At 38.3% G+C, this 21,300-nt stretch overlaps 1 protein-coding gene across 2 annotated transcripts in view; it reads right to left on the reverse strand.

The window, feature by feature from the left end:
• Positions 1-21,206, reverse strand: part of tbk1 (TANK-binding kinase 1) — a 31,159-nt gene extending 9,953 nt beyond the window's left edge. For both annotated transcript variants that reach the window (XM_079294809.1, XM_079294808.1), the window contains exons 1-18: positions 21,167-21,206; positions 14,083-14,188; positions 13,753-13,893; positions 12,363-12,492; positions 12,091-12,272; positions 11,237-11,397; positions 11,050-11,160; positions 10,696-10,875; positions 10,194-10,390; positions 4,645-4,703; positions 4,353-4,444; positions 4,136-4,237; positions 3,950-4,028; positions 2,581-2,699; positions 2,397-2,473; positions 1,449-1,488; positions 888-989; positions 107-203 (exon numbers count right to left, since the gene is read on the reverse strand). In XM_079294809.1, the coding sequence (XP_079150935.1) occupies positions 107-203; positions 888-989; positions 1,449-1,488; positions 2,397-2,473; positions 2,581-2,699; positions 3,950-4,028; positions 4,136-4,237; positions 4,353-4,444; positions 4,645-4,703; positions 10,194-10,390; positions 10,696-10,875; positions 11,050-11,160; positions 11,237-11,397; positions 12,091-12,272; positions 12,363-12,492; positions 13,753-13,893; positions 14,083-14,169 (1,956 nt within the window). In that variant the 5' untranslated portion in view covers positions 14,170-14,188; positions 21,167-21,206. The remainder of the gene's footprint in view (positions 1-106; positions 204-887; positions 990-1,448; positions 1,489-2,396; positions 2,474-2,580; positions 2,700-3,949; positions 4,029-4,135; positions 4,238-4,352; positions 4,445-4,644; positions 4,704-10,193; positions 10,391-10,695; positions 10,876-11,049; positions 11,161-11,236; positions 11,398-12,090; positions 12,273-12,362; positions 12,493-13,752; positions 13,894-14,082; positions 14,189-21,166) is intronic.
• Between the last annotated feature and the right edge of the window lie 94 nt (positions 21,207-21,300).

Below are 21,300 nucleotides of genomic sequence, written 5' to 3' on the forward strand. Positions count from 1 at the left end.
AGACACAATAATACATTTACATCATTATTACTATCATATTATAAGTATATGTATGTAGTATATGTATATAGTATATACAGTATGATTACATATGATATCGTCTCACCTTGATGGCTCTCTCCATCAGCATGGTGACCTCCTTCTCGATGCTGATCAGCTGACCTGACAGACCAATCAGCTGCTTCTTCATGTGATGAACCTTCCTGAGACACAAAGACACGGTTGGCTCTTCACTTCCTGTCAGGTGATGCAGGGGAGCAGAGGAGGAGGTGTGTGTGTGTGTGTAGGTGAGGAAGTGTGTGTGTGTGTGGAGGTGAGGAAGTGTGTGTGTGTGTGTGGAGGTGAGGAGGTGTGTGTGGGTGTGTGTGTGTGTGTGTGTAGGTGGGGAGGTGTGTGTGTGTGGAGGTGGGGAGGTGTGTGTGTGTGTGTGTAGGTGAGGAGGTGTGTGTGTGTGTGTGTGTAGGTGAGGAGGTGTGTGTGTGTGTGTGTGTGCAGGTGAGGAGGTGTGTGTGGGTGTGTGTGTGTGTGTGTGTAGGTGGGGAGGTGTGTGTGTGTGGAGGTGGGGAGGTGTGTGTGTGTGTGTGTAGGTGAGGAGGTGTGTGTGTGTGTGTGTGTAGGTGAGGAGGGGTGTGTGTGTGTAGGTGAGGAGGTGTGTGTGTGTGTGTGTGTGCAGGTGAGGAGGTGTGTGTGGGTGTGTGTGTGTGGAGGTGAGGAAGTGTGTGTGTGTGTGTGCAGGTGAGGAGGTGTGTGTGGGTGTGTGTGTGTGGAGGTGAGGAAGTGTGTGTGTGTGTGTGCAGGTGAGGAGGTGTGTGTGGAGGTGAGGAGGTGTGTGTGTGTGGAGGTGGGGAAGTGTGTGTGTGTGTGTGTGTGTGTGAGGAGGTGATTACCTGAGCCACTCCTCACTCTTTGAGATGAACAGACGATACTTCATCGCACACTCCTCAGTGAACAGAGATCTGGCTTTACTGGCATGAAGTACCAACTTCTGTCTGTTAGACACACAGAGAGCCACAGAGACAGAGACACACAGAGAGACAGAGACACACAGAGACAGAGACACAGAGACAGACAGGCACAGAGACACAGACAGACACACAGACAGACACAGAGACAGACAGAGATACAGAGACAGATGCAGACAGACGGACACAGAGACAGACAGAGAGACAGACAGACACAGAGAGACAGCGACAGACAGACAGAGACAGATTATTATTAAAACATGAATAATTATTGTTCTCAGGAAGCTTAAAGATTCTGTTTTTGTTTCTCAAAATAAAATAAAACAATCAAATGTGATGAAATACAAACTTTGACTGTATCGTGATATAAAACTACATTTGATGTGAAAGAGGACTTGTCTTCATGTAATTAAACATTATGTAGTAATGTTACAGCACATACATATGAAGTTACTGTTTACAGTAACATTTGATCAGTGAACATACTTATCAAACTTATGGATCTGCTCTTCGTTGTACGGCAGACCTGAAAACACACAATATTAAATATAAACTTTATTGATCCTCAGTGAAAGTTACAACAGCAACACAAACAAACCAGTACTATTTAAATACTATATATGTAAAATACATGAACACATCATATATTAAACAACCTTTTTTAACTTAAAGACATCAAATTAGTCAGTAAATTACTTGTTATTATTATTATAATTATCATTATTATAATCACTATTATGTTATTATTATTATTATTGATATTATTGTTATAATCATTATTATGTTGTTATTATTATCGTTATTATTGTTATTATAATTGTCATTACAATCACTATTATCATATTATTATTTTTATAATTATTAAAATAATAATAATTGTTATTATTATTGTTGTCATAATTATCATTATTAAAATGATTATTATTATTGTTGTTATTATTATAATTATCATTATTATAATCATTATTAGTATTATAATTATCATGATTAAAATCATTGTTATTGTTATTATTATTATTATAATTATCATTATTAAAATAATTATTATTGTTATTATAAGTATCACCATTATAATCATTATTATTGTTATCATTATTATTGTTATTATTATTCTAATTATAATTGTTATAATCATTATTATTAGTGTTATTATTATAAATATTACTATTAAAATAATTATTATTGTCATAAGTATCACGATTATAATCATTGTTATTGGTATTATTATTATCATTATTATTGGTATTATTATTCTAATCATTCTTAAAATCATTATTATTAGTGTTATTATTCGTGTTATTATTATAAATATCACTATTATAATCATTGTTATTGTTATGATTATTATTATTCTTCGAATGATCATTATTAAAATCAATATTATTATTATTATTGTTGTTATTTTTATTATTATAATAGGTGAGTGTGACTCACGTCTCTCAGCTTTGTCCTTCTTGAACTGTTGGTAAATGGCTGTGATCGCGTCCAGCAGCACTTTGATCTTCTCAACACTGTGGAAACAAACTCACGTCACACATCTGACATACTTATGTAGTATATGTATATTTATATATATATATGTATATTTATATGCGGATATACACTACTACAGCCTTACTTCCTGTCCTCGGGGTGTGTTCCCACTTGTAGCCAGCTGTCGGTCAGCTGACCCCCTGAGATGAACTTAGTCTTGATGTCTTGTGTTGTTCGTTCGATCGGCTCCAGAGAGCTGGAGATCTGAAACAAACCAGGAAGGAATATGAATATGAATATATATATATATATATATGTATATATGTCATAAAATACTCTTAGAGTACATCATAAATACACAGAGACACCTGGTACATGTACCACAAACATAAAGTACAACAGAAACACTTTATCTTCTCGTTATCTGGTCTTACCTGGTCCGGGACCGTGAAGGTACCTCACTAACCTGGTCCGGGACCGTGACGGTACCTCACTAACCTGGTCCGGGACCGTGACGGTACCTCACTAACCTGGTCCGGGACCGTGAAGGTACCTCACTAACCTGGTCCGGGACCGTGACGGTACCTCACTAACCTGGTCCGGGACCGTGAAGGTACCTCACTAACCTGGTCCGGGACCCTGAAGGTACCTCACTAACCTGGTCCGGGACCGTGAAGGTACCTCACTAACCTGGTCCGGGACCGTGAAGGTACCTCACTAACCTGGTCCGGGACCCTGAAGGTACCTCACTAACCTGGTCCGGGACCGTGAAGGTACCTCACTAACCTGGTCCGGGACCGTGAAGGTACCTCACTAACCTGGTCCGGGACCGTGAAGGTACCTCACTAACCTGGGTTGGGACCGTGAAGGTACCTCACTAACCTGGTCCGGGACCGTGAAGGTACCTCACTAACCTGGTCCGGGACCGTGAAGGTACCTCACTAACCTGGTCCGGGACCGTGAAGGTACCTCACTAACCTGGTCCGGGACCGTGAAGGTACCTCACTAACCTGGGTTGGGACCGTGAAGGTACCTCACTAACCTGGTCCGGGACCGTGAAGGTACCTCACTAACCTGGTCCGGGACCCTGAAGGTACCTCACTAACCTGGTCCGGGACCCTGAAGGTACCTCACTAACCTGGGTTGGGACCGTGAAGGTACCTCACTAACCTGGTCCGGGACCGTGAAGGTACCTCACTAACCTGGTCCGGGACCGTGAAGGTACCTCACTAACCTGGTCCGGGACCGTGAAGGTACCTCACTAACCTGGTCCGGGACCGTGAAGGTACCTCACTAACCTGGGTTGGGACCGTGAAGGTACCTCACTAACCTGGGTTGGGACCGTGAAGGTACCTCACTAACCTGGTCCGGGACCGTGAAGGTACCTCACTAACCTGGTCCGGGACCCTGAAGGTACCTCACTAACCTGGTCCGGGACCCTGAAGGTACCTCACTAACCTGGGTTGGGACCCTGAACTACACATCACAGATATGCAAATGAGGCGATGACTTACTCTGAGGACCTTCTTGTGCATGTCAGAGATCTCGTCGTACTCTGATGACATCATGTTGGCCTGCATCATCACCTCAAACCTGCTCAGGAGACAGGAAGTCACCTGGTTACTGGTCTGTGCTGCTGGTCTAATGGTTTAACTGGTTTAATGTTTGAACTGGTTGAATGGTGTTCATGAGTCACTCACAGCTGCTCCGTCTTCTCCAGAATCTGAGTACAGAAGTTACACAGATGGAAAACCTCAGACTTCTTGTGTAGAATCTCACTGTAGTCCTCCTTCATCAGCTCACTGTGGAGATAAACTCATTATACACATGTATATATATATATGTAAATATATAATGTTTATGTACACACGATATATACAGAAGTTGAGCTAAATGTAAACAGACGTGTTTCCTCACATCAAACCTCGGACTCCTTTACGAACCAGCTCCTGATAAACCAGCAGAGACTCTGAGGTTTTCCACAGATGTCCAACGTCCCCCGCAAACGTCTGAAAAAACAACAACAACAACAACAACAACAACATCAGCATCATCAGGGCCGTCAGTCACAACGCTCACACATCAATAAAATAAAACATGATATTTAAACTGTGTTTGTTTTCAGTTTAAATCTTCAGAAATATTCAAGATTAATAACACAGAAACATTCGTGCTGGTTGGTTAATGAACTTCTCTCCGTGTTGATCACCTTTGCGTAGCTAGCATCCAGGTCGAGGTCGTAGCGAGGCTGAACTTTAGGAGGACTCGCTGTGAACACAAAACATCACCAGTTCAAAATGTAACTTTTCTTCTTCTATCTGAGACCAGTAGATAGATGTCTTAGCATCTATCTACTGGTCTCATGTCTTAACATCTATCTACTGGTCTCATGTCTTAGCATCTATCTACTGGTCTCATGTCTTAACATCTATCTACTGGTCTCATGTCCTAGCATCTATCTACTGGTCTCATGTCTTAACATCTATCTACTGGTCTCATGTCTTAACATCTATCTACTGGTCTAATGTCTTAGCATCTATCTACTGGTCTCATGTCTTAGCATCTATCTACTGGTCTCATGTCTTAACATCTATCTACTGGTCTCATGTCTTAACATCTATCTACTGGTCTCATGTCTTAGCATCTATCTACTGGTCTCATGTCTTAGCATCTATCTACTGGTCTCATGTCTTAGCATCTATCTACTGGTCTCATGTCTTAACATCTATCTACTGGTCTCATGTCTTAACATCTATCTACTGGTCTAATGTCTTAGCATCTATCTACTGGTCTCATGTCTTAGCATCTATCTACTGGTCTCATGTCTTAGCATCTATCTACTGGTCTCATGTCTTAACATCTATCTACTGGTCTAATGTCTTAGCATCTATCTACTGGTCTCATGTCTTAGCATCTATCTACTGGTCTCATGTCTTAGCATCTATCTACTGGTCTCATGTCTTAGCATCTATCTACTGGTCTCATGTCTTAACATCTATCTACTGGTCTAATGTCTTAGCATCTATCTACTGGTCTCATGTCTTAGCATCTATCTACTGGTCTCATGTCTTAGCATCTATCTACTGGTCTCATGTCTTAACATCTATCTACTGGTCTCATGTCCTAGCATCTATCTACTGGTCTCATGTCTTAGCATCTATCTACTGGTCTCATGTCTTAACATCTATCTACTGGTCTCATGTCTTAACATCTATCTACTGGTCTAATGTCTTAGCATCTATCTACTGGTCTCATGTCTTAGCATCTATCTACTGGTCTCATGTCTTAGCATCTATCTACTGGTCTCATGTCTTAGCATCTATCTACTGGTCTCATGTCTTAACATCTATCTACTGGTCTCATGTCTTAACATCTATCTACTGGTCTAATGTCTTAGCATCTATCTACTGGTCTCATGTCTTAGCATCTATCTACTGGTCTCATGTCTTAGCATCTATCTACTGGTCTCATGTCTTAACATCTATCTACTGGTCTAATGTCTTAGCATCTATCTACTGGTCTCATGTCTTAGCATCTATCTACTGGTCTCATGTCTTAGCATCTATCTACTGGTCTCATGTCTTAGCATCTATCTACTGGTCTCATGTCTTAACATCTATCTACTGGTCTCATGTCCTAGCATCTATCTACTGGTCTCATGTCTTAGCATCTATCTACTGGTCTCATGTCTTAGCATCTATCTACTGGTCTCATGTCTTAGCATCTATCTACTGGTCTCATGTCTTAACATCTATCTACTGGTCTCATGTCCTAGCATCTATCTACTGGTCTCATGTCCTAGCATCTATCTACTGGTCTCATGTCTTAACATCTATCTACTGGTCTCATGTCCTAGCATCTATCTACTGGTCTCATGTCCTAGCATCTATCTACTGGTCTCATGTCCTAGCATCTATCTACTGGTCTCATGTCCTAGCATCTATCTACTGGTCTCATGTCCTAGCATCTATCTACTGGTCTCATGTCCTAGCATCTATCTACTGGTCTCATGTCTTAACATCTATCTACTGGTCTCATGTCTTAACATCTATCTACTGGTCTAATGTCTTAACATCTATCTCCTGGTCTCATGTCTTAACATCTATCTCCTGGTCTCATGTCTTAACATCTATCTACTGGTCTCATGTCCTAGCATCTATCTACTGGTCTCATGTCTTAACATCTATCTACTGGTCTCATGTCTTAACATCTATCTACTGGTGTCATGTCCTAGCATCTATCTACTGGTCTCATGTCTTAACATCTATCTACTGGTCTCATGTCTTAACATCTATCTACTGGTCTCATGTCTTAACATCTATCTACTGGTCTCATGTCTTAACATATATCTACTGGTCTCATGTCTTAACATCTATCTACTGGTCTCATGTCCTAGCATCTATCTACTGGTCTCATGTCTTAACATCTATCTACTGGTCTCATGTCTTAACATCTATCTACTGGTCTCATGTCTTAACATCTATCTACTGGTCTCATGTCTTAACATCTATCTACTGGTCTCATGTCTTAACATCTATCTACTGGTCTCATGTCCTAGCATCTATCTACTGGTCTCATGTCCTAGCATCTATCTACTGGTCTCATGTCTTAACATCTATCTACTGGTCTCATGTCCTAGCATCTATCTACTGGTCTCATGTCTTAACATCTATCTACTGGTCTCATGTCTTAACATCTATCTACTGGTCTCATGTCTTAACATCTATCTACTGGTCTCATGTCTTAGCATCTATCTACTGGTCTCATGTCTTAACATCTATCTACTGGTCTAATGTCTTAACATCTATCTACTGGTCTCATGTCTTAACATCTATCTACTGGTCTCATGTCTTAACATCTATCTACTGGTCTCATGTCTTAACATCTATCTACTGGTCTCATGTCTTAACATCTATCTACTGGTCTCATGTCTTAACATCTATCTACTGGTCTCATGTCTTAACATCTATCTACTGGTCTCATGTCCTAGCATCTATCTACTGGTCTCATGTCCTAGCATCTATCTACTGGTCTCATGTCTTAACATCTATCTACTGGTCTCATGTCCTAGCATCTATCTACTGGTCTCATGTCTTAACATCTATCTACTGGTCTCATGTCTTAACATCTATCTACTGGTCTAATGTCTTAACATCTATCTACTGGTCTCATGTCTTAACATCTATCTACTGGTCTCATGTCCTAGCATCTATCTACTGGTCTCATGTCTTAGCATCTATCTACTGGTCTCATGTCTTAACATCTATCTACTGGTCTCATGTCCTAACATCTATCTACTGGTCTCATGTCTTAACATCTATCTACTGGTCTCATGTCTTAGCATCTATCTACTGGTCTCATGTCTTAGCATCTATCTACTGGTCTCATGTCCTAGCATCTATCTACTGGTCTCATGTCTTAACATCTATCTACTGGTCTCATGTCTTAACATCTATCTACTGGTCTCATGTCCTAGCATCTATCTACTGGTCTCATGTCTTAGCATCTATCTACTGGTCTCATGTCTTAACATCTATCTACTGGTCTCATGTCCTAACATCTATCTACTGGTCTCATGTCCTAACATCTATCTACTGGTCTCATGTCTTAACATCTATCTACTGGTCTCATGTCTTAGCATCTATCTACTGGTCTCATGTCTTAACATCTATCTACTGGTCTCATGTCCTAACATCTATCTACTGGTCTCATGTCTTAACATCTATCTACTGGTCTCATGTCTTAGCATCTATCTACTGGTCTCATGTCTTAACATCTATCTACTGGTCTCATGTCTTAGCATCTATCTACTGGTCTCATGTCTTAGCATCTATCTACTGGTCTCATGTCTTAACATCTATCTACTGGTCTCATGTCTTAACATCTATCTACTGGTCTCATGTCTTAACATCTATCTACTGGTCTCATGTCTTAACATCTATCTACTGGTCTCATGTCTTAACATCTATCTACTGGTCTCATGTCTTAGCATCTATCTACTGGTCTCATGTCTTAACATCTATCTACTGGTCTCATGTCCTAGTATCTATCTACTGGTCTCATGTCTTAACATCTATCTACTGGTCTCATGTCCTAGCATCTATCTACTGGTCTCATGTCTTAGCATCTATCTACTGGTCTCATGTCTTAACATCTATCTACTGGTCTCATGTCCTAACATCTATCTACTGGTCTCATGTCCTAGCATCTATCTACTGGTCTCATGTCTTAACATCTATCTACTGGTCTCATGTCTTAACATCTATCTACTGGTCTCATGTCCTAGCATCTATCTACTGGTCTCATGTCTTAGCATCTATCTACTGGTCTCATGTCTTAACATCTATCTACTGGTCTCATGTCCTAACATCTATCTACTGGTCTCATGTCTTAACATCTATCTACTGGTCTCATGTCTTAGCATCTATCTACTGGTCTCATGTCTTAACATCTATCTACTGGTCTCATGTCTTAGCATCTATCTACTGGTCTCATGTCTTAACATCTATCTACTGGTCTCATGTCTTAGCATCTATCTACTGGTCTCATGTCTTAACATCTATCTACTGGTCTAATGTCTTAACATCTATCTACTGGTCTCATGTCTTAGCATCTATCTACTGGTCTCATGTCTTAGCATCTATCTACTGGTCTCATGTCTTAGCATCTATCTACTGGTCTCATGTCTTAACATCTATCTACTGGTCTCATGTCTTAGCATCTATCTACTGGTCTCATGTCTTAACATCTATCTACTGGTCTCATGTCCTAGTATCTATCTACTGGTCTCATGTCTTAACATCTATCTACTGGTCTCATGTCCTAGCATCTATCTACTGGTCTCATGTCTTAGCATCTATCTACTGGTCTCATGTCTTAACATCTATCTACTGGTCTCATGTCCTAACATCTATCTACTGGTCTCATGTCCTAGCATCTATCTACTGGTCTCATGTCTTAACATCTATCTACTGGTCTCATGTCTTAACATCTATCTACTGGTCTCATGTCCTAGCATCTATCTACTGGTCTCATGTCTTAGCATCTATCTACTGGTCTCATGTCTTAACATCTATCTACTGGTCTCATGTCCTAACATCTATCTACTGGTCTCATGTCTTAACATCTATCTACTGGTCTCATGTCTTAGCATCTATCTACTGGTCTCATGTCTTAACATCTATCTACTGGTCTCATGTCTTAGCATCTATCTACTGGTCTCATGTCTTAACATCTATCTACTGGTCTCATGTCTTAGCATCTATCTACTGGTCTCATGTCTTAACATCTATCTACTGGTCTAATGTCTTAACATCTATCTACTGGTCTCATGTCTTAGCATCTATCTACTGGTCTCATGTCTTAGCATCTATCTACTGGTCTCATGTCTTAGCATCTATCTACTGGTCTCATGTCTTAACATCTATCTACTGGTCTCATGTCTTAGCATCTATCTACTGGTCTCATGTCTTAACATCTATCTACTGGTCTCATGTCTTAGCATCTATCTACTGGTCTCATGTCTTAACATCTATCTACTGGTCTCATGTCCTAGCATCTATCTACTGGTCTCATGTCTTAACATCTATCTACTGGTCTCATGTCCTAGCATCTATCTACTGGTCTCATGTCTTAACATCTATCTACTGGTCTCATGTCTTAGCATCTATCTACTGGTCTCATGTCCTAGCATCTATCTACTGGTCTCATGTCTTAACATCTATCTACTGGTCTGGCACCCCATGTTGGTCTACGTACGGTCCTCAAAGATGAGCCCCACGGTGGCGACGGACTCCCGGCTGACGAGCATGATGGGATTGTCTCTGGAGGTCTTGGGGAAGTTTTGGGCCTGGCGGTTCGGGTCCAGGACCAGGCGGCGGCCCTCGTACAGCAGCTCCTGGTTGTGCAGCGGGATGCTGGTCCAGCGGGACAGAAGCTCCTGGAACAGCGCCGCCCTGTGGACACATGAGGAACTTAAACCATGCCTTTGGCTTAGTGCATGCTGGGATACGGTCTCCGGCTCTCTTATAGTCTCCTGATGAGAATAAAGATTGAAAATATAGAAATATGGGACTCATGGAGCTCTTAAATCAGTCAACAGATCAGCTTTTCTGTGTTTTTTACAAAGAAACACCTTGTTTTAACAGATTTGATGAATACATCTCATCTTTTGAAGCAGTGCAGAGTTTTATAAATGATTTTATATTCAACAGAATATCATGATATATAATATATACACATATATTACAGACATTCTTACGTGTTGTACTCGTGGATGTACACGTGATGCAGCGCCGCCTGCTGCAGACTGAACACATTGACGACGGTTCGGTGAAGAATGTCGTTTGTTTCAGCGAAGAACTGATCGAAGCCCCAACACTTCTCCTGATCCGCCTCCAGGATGTTAGCCAGGACCGGAGTCAGGAGGCTTTGGAGACCCCTGAAACACCAGAGACCAGGTCAGGGTCTAGAGACCGGGTCAGAGTCCAGGTCATAGACCAGAGTACTTCTACTTCTTTAAATACCTCCTCTTCTCTGTCTGAGGTACTTCTACTTCTTTAAATACTTCCTCTTCTCTCTCTGAAGTACTTGTACTTCTTTAAATACTTCTTACTTGGACAGACTGCATGAAACAGGCATCTCAGTGGTCCACTCGATCTTCCCGTTCTCACACTTCTGGTGTCCTGAGATCGTTCCGGACGGTTTCTCTGTGATGATTTTATACCTGAGAGACGACAACAAACAAGCTCAGCTTCCTGTTTCTTCTTCTTCTCCTCCTCATAAAGCAGCGGGACTCTTACATGACTTCCTTGTTCCTGCGTGGCCCTTCAAACGGTCTGAAAGGCAGACTGCCGGTGGCGGCGTGGTAGAAGGTGACCCCGATGCTCCACAGGTCCACCGTGGCTCCGTACTTCTTCTGGTGGTCTTTCCTCAGCACGGCTCGCTCGTACATGTCGGGGTGCTGCAAACACACGAAGAAGAAGAGTTCAACAGGTGACCAAACCTTCACCTGAACGTCTTCAGGTGGACAAGATGATACAACCTGAAGGATGAGAGCTGACGCTAATTTCACCAGGTGACCCCTCCCACCAGGTGACTCCTCCCAGCAGGTGACTCCTCCCCACCAGGTGAGTCTTACCTACCAGGTGACCCCTTACTCACCAGGTGAGTCTCTCCCCACCAGCTGAGTCTCTCCCCACCAGCTGAGTCTCTCCCCACCAGCTGACTCCTCCCTACCAGCTGACTCCTCCCCACCAGGTGAGTCTCTCCCCACCAGGTGAGTCTCTCCCCACCAGGTGAGTCTCTCCCCACCAGGTGACTCCTCCCCACCAGCTGACTCCTCCCCACCAGGTGAGTCTCTCCCCACCAGCTGACTCCTCCCCACCAGCTGACTCCTCCCCACCAGCTGACTCCTCCCCACCAGCTGACTCCTCCCCACCAGCTGACTCCTCCCCACCAGCTGACTCCTCCCCACCAGCTGACTCCTCCCCACCAACAGACTCCTCCCCACCAGCTGACTCCTCCCCACCAGGTGAGTCTCTCCCCACCAGATGACTCCTCCCCACCAGGTGAGTCTCTCCCCACCAGCTGACTCCTCCCCACCAGCTGACTCCTCCCCACCAGCTGACTCCTCCCCACCAGGTGAGTCACTCACCAGGTATTCCTCGGTGCCGTACAGAGACACAAACTGCTCGTCGTCCTCCAGCTCTCTGGCGGCTCCGAAGTCGGTGAGCTTGTAGACGGACCGTCCTTCCTCTCCGATCACTCGCATGATGTTTCCTGGTTTGATGTCTCGGTGGACGATCCCATACTCTCTCAGGTGGTTCATACCTGCCACTGAAGACACACAACGGCCAATCAGAGAACACCTGGGAGACACACCTCCAACAGTACACAGGTATGGTAATAATTAAGAATCCCACTGACCCACGTCGTGGAGGACTAGGAGGAACTCATCCTCAGGGAGTCCGTACGCGTTGGAGGATTCCTCCAAGACGGTGTAGAGACTTCCACAGGGACAATACTCCATCACCAGCACCTTATGACGGGTGTTAGACTGAAGAGGACACACCTTTATACTCTCTGAAGTACTCATATTTATTTATATATATTTTATATATTAGGGGTGTAACGGTTCACAAAGTTCACAGTTGGGTTGGGTACGATACAGTGGAGCCACGGTTCGGTACGTTTCGGTACAGTAGAAAACTATAAATGCCAGAGAAATGTACTTGATTTTAAAATATATTTATTCATTACAACTAACATCATAAAGTTATTCTTTGACTTTGAACAATGATGGAACTATACCTGAGTGACCCATCTTCTGGGGTGTCTTCTTAGCAACACATAAGCATGAAAAACAATATGTTGTTACTTACTTACATCTTACTTACATCTTGCAAAAGAGATTTTTAATCTCAATGGGACTACCTGGTTAAATAAAGGTTTAAAAAAATAAAATAAAAAATATTTTCTTTTTTTTATTCAAGCGTATTGTTCGGTTCGTCATGCGTACCGAACCGTGAGCCTCGTACCGAACGGTTCAATACGAATATGCGCATCGTTACACCCTTAATATATATATATATATTAGTGCTGGGCAACGATTGCAATTAATCGCATGATATTTCTGCGATTAATCTCATTGTTATGGCAAAGTTCAACAATGAATTCATAAGTAGTGTATTGCTCACTTTTATTTTAAAGTGCTGCTATATGAACAACAGGGCAATAACATTTTGTGTAAACACTTTAAACACATCAGGTTGTTGTTCACAACTTTATCTTCATGTGTAAGAGATGATATTTAAATATACACCTTGAGAACTGCAAACATATCTACGTCATGTTTTTATGTTTGTTAAATTCTCAGTAGTGATACTAAATTATGCTTATTATACATATTACAAACAAAACACTTTAAAAACTCAAAAAACAATCATTTAAATTAATCATTTCTTTTTTCGGTATTGTGGTCAGACACGCTGATTACCGTAATATGTGTGGTATTTGTTATATATTTGTTATAAATGTACGTTGGTACATAGCGGGTGATAAGAAGCTGTACATGGAGGGACTTAGGACCCAGGGGAATGTAGGTGAAGGGAGACGGAAGAGACGCCACACAAACAGCTGTTCACCGCTCGCTGCCGGTCGGTCGGTTCTTGTGTTAAAAATGTACGCTTAATAATAATAAACTGCGTTAACGCGCGATAAAATAGTTGTCGGCATTAATTAATGAATGCGTTAACGCGATAATAACACGTTAACTTATCCAGCACTAATATTTAGACTATATTGTCTTTTCACCGACCTCTTCCTCCACAGCGAAGAGCTTCACGATGTTCTTGTGGTTGAGTTTCTTCAGAACCTCGAACTCTCTCATCTGGACGTCCAGCGGCCTCAAGAAGCTCAGGTTGTTGAAGACTTTGACGGCGTAAAGGTCTCCGGTTTTCTACACAACAACAACAACAACAACAACAACAACAACAACAACACAGCTCAGTGAAAACATCCAGTGAGACATAAAACCTCAGATTCTAACAGAAGAAGTGAAAAGTGAATAAATATAATTAAATATCCAGATGTCCATGTGACTCCTCCCTGCACTCTGATTGGCTGAGAGGTGAGTCATGTGACCTACCTTGTGTCTGCCCCGGTACACGTTGGCCGTGGCTCCCTGACCCAGCAGGTCTGAGATCAGCCACAGGTAGTTAGTGGTGCTCTGCATCCTGAAGGCTCAGCTGATCCTGGAGACAAGAGAAGACGATCAATATTGATATTAATACGATGAATGAGACATATATACCAATGAATACGATCAATGAGACATATATACTGATGAATACGATCAATGAGACATATATACTGATGAATACGATCAATGAGACATATATACTGATGAATACGATCAATGAGACATATATACTGATGAATACGATCAATGAGACATATATACCGATGAATACGATCAATGAGACATATATACCGATGAATACGATCAATGAGACATATATACTGATGAATACGATCAATGAGACATATATACTGATGAATACGATGAATGAGACATATATACTGATGAATACGATCAATGAGACATATATACCGATGAATACGATCAATGAGACATATATACCGATGAATACGATCAATGAGACATATATACTGATGAATATGATCAATGAGACATATATACCGATGAATACGATCAATGAGACATATATACTGATGAATATGATCAATGAGACATATATACTGATGAATACGATGAATATGATCAATGAGACATATATACTGATGAATACGATCAATGAGACATATATACTGATGAATACGATGAATATGATCAATGAGACATATATACTGATGAATACGATCAATGAGACATATATACTGATGAATACGATCAATGAGACATATATACTGATGAATACGATCAATGAGACATATATACTGATGAATACGATCAATGAGACATATATACTGATGAATACGATCAATGAGACATATATACCGATGAATACGATCAATGAGACATATATACAGATGAATACGATCAATGAGACATATATACAGATGAATACGATCAATGAGACATATATACTGATGAATACGATCAATGAGACATATATACTGATGAATACGATCAATGAGACATATATACTGATGAATACGATCAATGAGACATATATACTGATGAATACGATCAATGAGACATATATACTGATGAATACGATCAATGAGACATATATACTGATGAATACGATCAATGAGACATATATACCGATGAATACGATCAATGAGACATATATACCGATGAATACGATCAATGAGACATATATACTGATGAATACGATCAATGAGACATATATACTGATGAATACGATCAATGAGACATATATACTGATGAATACGATCAATGAGACATATATACCGATGAATACGATCAATGAGACATATATACAGATGAATACGATCAATGAGACATATATACAGATGAATACGATCAATGAGACATATATACTGATGAATACGATCAATGAGACATATATACAGATGAATACGATCAATGAGACATATATACTGATGAATATGATCAATGAGACATATATACTGATGAATACGATCAATGAGACATATATACTGATGAATACGATCAATGAGACATATATACTGATGAATACGATCAATGAGACATATATACTGATGAATACGATCAATGAGACATATATACTGATGAATACGATCAATGAGACATATATACTGATGAATACGATGAATATGATCAATGAGACATATATACTGATGAATACGATCAATGAGACATATATACTGATGAATACGATCAATGAGACATATATACTGATGAATACGATCAATGAGACATATATACTGATGAATACGATCAATGAGACATATATACTGATGAATACGATCAATGAGACATATATACTGATGAATATGATCAATGAGACATATATACTGATGAATACGATGAATATGATCAATGAGACATATATACTGATGAATACGATCAATGAGACATATATACTGATGAATACGATCAATGAGACATATATACTGATGAATATGATCAATGAGACATATATACTGATGAATACGATGAATATGATCAATGAGACATATATACTGATGAATACGATCAATGAGACATATATACTGATGAATACGATCAATGAGACATATATACTGATGAATACGATCAATGAGACATATATACTGATGAATATGATCAATGAGACATATATACTGATGAATACGATGAATATGATCAATGAGACATATATACCGATGAATACGATCAATGAGACATATATACTGATGAATACGATCAATGAGACATATATACTGATGAATACGATCAATGAGACATATATACCGATGAATACGATCAATGAGACATATATACCGATGAATACGATCAATGAGACATATATACTGATGAATATGATCAATGAGACATATATACTGATGAATACGATGAATATGATCAATGAGACATATATACTGATGAATACGATCAATGAGACATATATACAGATGAATACGATCAATGAGACATATATACAGATGAATACGATCAATGAGACATATATACTGATGAATACGATCAATGAGACATATATACTGATGAATACGATCAATGAGACATATATACCGATGAATACGATCAATGAGACATATATACTGATGAATACGATCAATGAGACATATATACTGATGAATACGATCAATGAGACATATATACTGATGAATACGATCAATGAGACATATATACTGATGAATACGATCAATGAGACATATATACTGATGAATACGATCAATGAGACATATATACTGATGAATATGATCAATGAGACATATATACTGATGAATATGATCAATGAGACATATATACCGATGAATACGATCAATGAGACATATATACTGATGAATACGATCAATGAGACATATATACTGATGAATATGATCAATGAGACATATATACTGATGAATATGATCAATGAGACATATATACTGATGAATACGATGAATATGATCAATGAGACATATATACTGATGAATACGATGAATATGATCAATGAGACATATATACTGATGAATACGATCAATGAGACATATATACTGATGAATACGATCAATGAGACATATATACTGATGAATACGATCAATGAGACATATATACTGATGAATACGATCAATGAGACATATATACCGATGAATACGATCAATGAGACATATATACTGATGAATACGATCAATGAGACATATATACTGATGAATACGATCAATGAGACATATATACTGATGAATACGATCAATGAGACATATATACTGATGAATACGATCAATGAGACATATATACTGATGAATATGATCAATGAGACATATATACTGATGAATACGATGAATATGATCAATGAGACATATATACTGATGAATACGATCAATGAGACATATATACTGATGAATACGATCAATGAGACATATATACCGATGAATACGATCAATGAGACATATATACCGATGAATACGATCAATGAGACATATATACAGATGAATACGATCAATGAGACATATATACAGATGAATACGATCAATGAGACATATATACTGATGAATACGATCAATGAGACATATATACTGATGAATATGATCAATGAGACATATATACTGATGAATACGATCAATGAGACATATATACAGATGAATACGATCAATGAGACATATATACTGATGAATACGATCAATGAGACATATATACAGATGAATACGATCAATGAGACATATATACTGATGAATACGATCAATGAGACATATATACAGATGAATACGATCAATGAGACATATATACAGATGAATACGATGAATGAGACATATATACTGATGAATACGATCAATGAGACATATATACTGATGAATACGATCAATGAGACATATATACTGATGAATACGATCAATGAGACATATATACTGATGAATATGATCAATGAGACATATATACTGATGAATACGATGAATATGATCAATGAGACATATATACTGATGAATACGATCAATGAGACATATATACTGATGAATACGATCAATGAGACATATATACTGATGAATACGATCAATGAGACATATATACCGATGAATACGATGAATGAGACATATATACTGATGAATATGATCAATGAGACATATATACTGATGAATATGATCAATGAGACATATATACTGATGAATACGATCAATGAGACATATATACTGATGAATACGATCAATGAGACATATATACTGATGAATACGATCAATGAGACATATATACAGATGAATACGATCAATGAGACATATATACCGATGAATACGATCAATGAGACATATATACAGATGAATACGATCAATGAGACATATATACAGATGAATACGATCAATGAGACATATATACTGATGAATACGATCAATGAGACATATATACTGATGAATACGATCAATGAGACATATATACAGATGAATACGATCAATGAGACATATATACTGATGAATACGATCAATGAGACATATATACTGATGAATACGATCAATGAGACATATATACAGATGAATACGATCAATGAGACATATATACTGATGAATACGATCAATGAGACATATATACTGATGAATATGATCAATGAGACATATATACTGATGAATACGATCAATGAGACATATATACAGATGAATACGATCAATGAGACATATATACTGATGAATACGATGAATGAGACATATATACTGATGAATACGATCAATGAGACATATATACTGATGAATACGATCAATGAGACATATATACTGATGAATACGATCAATGAGACATATATACTGATGAATATGATCAATGAGACATATATACTGATGAATACGATGAATATGATCAATGAGACATATATACTGATGAATACGATCAATGAGACATATATACTGATGAATACGATCAATGTGATCAATGAGACATATATACCGATGAATACGATGAATGAGACATATATACTGATGAATATGATCAATGAGACATATATACTGATGAATATGATCAATGAGACATATATACTGATGAATACGATCAATGAGACATATATACTGATGAATACGATCAATGAGACATATATACTGATGAATACGATCAATGAGACATATATACAGATGAATACGATCAATGAGACATATATACCGATGAATACGATCAATGAGACATATATACAGATGAATACGATCAATGAGACATATATACAGATGAATACGATCAATGAGACATATATACTGATGAATACGATCAATGAGACATATATACAGATGAATACGATCAATGAGACATATATACTGATGAATACGATCAATGAGACATATATACAGATGAATACGATCAATGAGACATATATACAGATGAATACGATCAATGAGACATATATACTGATGAATATGATCAATGAGACATATATACTGATGAATACGATCAATGAGACATATATACTGATGAATACGATCAATGAGACATATATACTGATGAATACGATCAATGAGACATATATACTGATGAATACGATCAATGAGACATATATACTGATGAATACGATGAATGAGACATATATACTGATGAATACGATCAATGAGACATATATACTGATGAATACGATCAATGAGACATATATACTGATGAATACGATCAATGAGACATATATACTGATGAATATGATCAATGAGACATATATACTGATGAATATGATCAATGAGACATATATACTGATGAATACGATCAATGAGACATATATACTGATGAATACGATGAATGAGACATATATACTGATGAATACGATCAATGAGACATATATACTGATGAATACGATGAATATGATCAATGAGACATATATACTGATGAATACGATCAATGAGACATATATACTGATGAATACGATGAATATGATCAATGAGACATATATACTGATGAATACGATCAATGAGACATATATACTGATGAATACGATCAATGAGACATATATACTGATGAATACGATCAATGAGACATATATACTGATGAATACGATGAATACGATCAATGAGACATATATACTGATGAATACGATGAATATGATCAATGAGACATATATACTGATGAATACGATGAATATGATCAATGAGACATATATACTGATGAATACGATGAATATGATCAATGAGACATATATACTGATGAATACGATGAATACGATCAATGAGACATATATACTGATGAATACGATCAATGAGACATATATACTGATGAATACGATCAATGAGACATATATACTGATGAATACGATGAATATGATCAATGAGACATATATACTGATGAATACGATGAATATGATCAATGAGACATATATACTGATGAATACGATGAATATGATCAATGAAGCCTCACTAGTTTCTGATTTGAACTCAAACATCAGACGACGTTTTACTTTGAAATGATTTCAACGATTCACAGATTTTTAAAAGCTGATGATTAATTAATGCATTAAATAATTACTTATGGACATTCTTTACTGTTTATTATTTATCATTTTCTGGGTTTTGGGGATTGTTTTGTAAAATGTCAAAAATCAGTAAAAACAGAAATAATCCAGAACAAATATTAAAATAACAAAACATTATAATTCTCTTTTATTCTTATTTTAATAATTATAATTTAGTCTCTGTGCTGCTGCTGATGAATCAACACGAGTCTATTTAATTTTTTATCTAAAAATGACATAAATATATAAATAAACTTTACATCTCGCTACGTAACCTTTCCTTACGTCATGACGTATCTGTACGTAGGTGGGAAACTCCCGTTTTCAGGCCCGAAAACAACAAAAAACTCCAGAGACGTAAAAACACGTAAATATGTGTTAATTAATTCCGTGAGCTAACGTGAGCTCATCGATTAATCAACATAGATATCATTAATCATTAATATCTCCGGTTTATCGGTTTAATATCATATTTATGTCTCATATCTCTTCATATTTTCACTTTCTCTTAACGGAAATGGACGCTAACTGTCACAAACCTGACCTAAATCACTAACGTTACGTTTGTACACCGGGTCCGGTACCGACCACGTAGAGCTTCTTACTGGACCCGGTGATGACGTATCTTTACCGGTTTTATTCGTTAAAACCATTAGTTTTCTCTTTTGTATATTTCCTCACCTTCTTTTCTGCTGCGGAGTTTTCTTCTTCCGCTGTTCCCTCACCACGTGAGAGGAGCCGTCCAATCTGCGCACAGAGTGAGACTAAAGGGGCGTGGTACAATTACCGTAATAACCACAATATATATATATATA

This window comes from Melanostigma gelatinosum (genome assembly GCF_949748355.1).
Source record: "Melanostigma gelatinosum genome assembly, chromosome: 22".
Taxonomy (NCBI): Eukaryota; Metazoa; Chordata; class Actinopteri; order Perciformes; family Zoarcidae; genus Melanostigma; species Melanostigma gelatinosum.